This window comes from Montipora capricornis, chromosome 3, assembly GCF_036669925.1.
Source record: "Montipora capricornis isolate CH-2021 chromosome 3, ASM3666992v2, whole genome shotgun sequence".
Taxonomy (NCBI): Eukaryota; Metazoa; Cnidaria; class Anthozoa; order Scleractinia; family Acroporidae; genus Montipora; species Montipora capricornis.
In genome coordinates, this window is record NC_090885.1 from 7384675 (window position 1) to 7387174 (window position 2500).

General features: G+C 33.3%; 1 protein-coding gene across 1 annotated transcript in view; it reads left to right on the forward strand.

Moving 5' to 3' along the window:
• The window catches only part of LOC138039792 (uncharacterized), a 14309-nt gene that overhangs the window by 3622 nt on the left and 8187 nt on the right, over positions 1-2500 (forward strand). The window contains exons 2-3 of the mRNA XM_068885634.1: positions 1496-1552; positions 1860-1910. Coding sequence (XP_068741735.1) covers positions 1496-1552; positions 1860-1910 — 108 coding nt within the window. The remainder of the gene's footprint in view (positions 1-1495; positions 1553-1859; positions 1911-2500) is intronic.

Here is a 2500-nt window from a genome sequence, read left to right on the forward strand (position 1 = left end):
AAAGGAATACTGTGGCAATATCTGAGGAAATAATTATACCATTACAGAGAGTGCAAATTAAGTTGTGAAATTATTTCCAGCTATTTTTAGCTACATAAATTTTTGTTAAAATGTTGATGTTCTTTCTGCCTTCTACACAATTCATGCAGATCTCATTCATGTCTTTTGCCTTCTTCCAACTATTTATGGCATGTCTGAATCTGATCTACTTACATATAAGATGTGCTAAATGTCTCTTTTGTCATTAAGGACCTTTAAATAACCAATAATCACCTGCTTCATTTCATACATCCCTTCAAAACAGGACTGTTCATACAATCTCTGCAAAGAATGTGCTTGATTCTCTAACTGAATACTTAGCATGTCAATTAAGTATGCCTTTGTCAATAGATTAGTTTACCTTAAGATAAAATAAAGACCACTATTATTATTATTATTATTATTATTATTATTATTATTATGATTATTATTCACATAACAGTACTCAAATAGGTTAGTGTTATCTGCCCCTCATTAAGGACGGTGTGTACTATTGTTATTGCGCATACATGTATGTTCTGCGTATCTCGAGATACTCGGGTTACCAAAACCAATGCTTGTAAACCAATACAGTGATATTTTTGTGTGGTTTAAAACTAGAAGAAAAAGAAAATTAGAGACAACCATGCATGTTTGAGGGAAAATTTTAAGCTTCAGTTTGAGAAAGAATGCCATGCATTGCTGTGTATTTTAAACTTTATACAAAATTAATATTATAATATTATTCATTGTTTATCTTTGAAAAATGTATTGTTACCCCCAATTTTCTTTTGGATTTCAATAACACTTGTTAAGATCTAAATTTCTTGCATAATCATAAACCGATACAAAAATACCTTTGAATTAGTAGGCACCATCCTTAAGAGCAGAGCAGTGTAAGCCTATATGAGTCTAATTATTATTCATGTTGTGAACATGTAATCCCATGACTTCTTTACAACATTTATTCAGAAGCAATTCTAGCATTCCTAAACAACTTTTCAAAAACCACAAATTGCACTCACCCAGTGCTGGCTTAACGCACTGTCCCCTCAGGTGGCCTAGGATGCTGCCGGTTGATGAGCAAAATGGTCTGTTGTAAAACAGAGTAAAATCTGTTTACTCTCACTCCCACGAGTCACTGGGTTTCAAGCAGTTTTTTGAAGATTTGAGTTAAACCTTTCTAATTTTTGAAATATCTTGGCTTTTCCTGTGCTAGCAACACTTGTCTTTGTTATAAATAATAATAGGATAATTTAGAGGAACAAACCAAAGTACTCTGAGCATGCAAAAAGTGGGATTTGGTTGTTAACTACAATTTTGTGGGAAGGAAAAATAGGTCTTGCTCATCAAGACTTACAAGATATTTTTTTACTGTTACTACAAAAGTGTGGTCAAGCATGTTGTCAAAATGAATTGCTACATATATATTTGAATTGTTTCCTTTTCTTACAAACTGTATTTTAATTTTAAGCAGAACAAGAACCAAGTGTTCACCCCTCTAATGGAGCAAGAATAATTAATGATACTCCAGGTATGATAGTATAGGCAAAAAAAAAAGAAAAAAAAAAAGAATTGTGCATCTGCTACAATTGCAGTTTCATTAGCAAATAATGAAGTGTTGTAAGTATTTGTTGTTGTTGTTGTTGTTGTTGTTGTTGTTCTCCTTTTTTCTACAACTCACCATCACATTTTTAAGGTTGACTTGCTGGGTATGTGTGATGGTAATAATATTGTCACATCAAGTTTAACAGGAATGTGGAAATTATGAGGTGCCTATTTGTTGAGAGGTAGTCTATCAGGTTTTTGAATCTGATTAATAATTGCTCATGTCTCAACAGGGCAGTCCGTGCCTAGTGCTCCCATCAGCCAAACCCCTGCTAATCCACCAGGTAAATCCATTTAATGCTATCCTGTTATCTGTTATCCAGAGTGAGAATTAATGTGAAATAATACCTGCGCTGGGAAGATTTATTCTACACTATTTAATGACAATGTCTTTTACAGTCAAGAATGAATTTTAAAGGGGCTAGGTCACGCAATTTTAGGCAATTTCAGCACTGATTGATCAGCATTGATTGAATGGTCATAGAATTAACTAAAATGTTAAAATAACTGTTCAAAACTATAGAAGAACTCTAACAAAACACAGGGAAGCCAAGAAGGGACGTGGATGGACAAAACTGGAGAGGATTGAAATGGATCTGGGCAAGGTTCTTGAGGATCTTGGCAAGAATTTCGAAGATCATTGAAGATCTTTGAGGATTTTTTATAAAGATCTTCAAAGATCTGCACTAGGATCTTCATGCAGATCTTCAAGGATTTTCAAAGATCCTACAAAGATTTTCACCAGGGAAGAGTGCCATGCATTGCTGTGTATTTTAAACTTTTTACAAATATTATTCATAATTTATCTTGAAAAATGTATGGTTACCCCCGATTTTCTTTTTGGATTTCAATAACACTTGTTAAGATCTACATT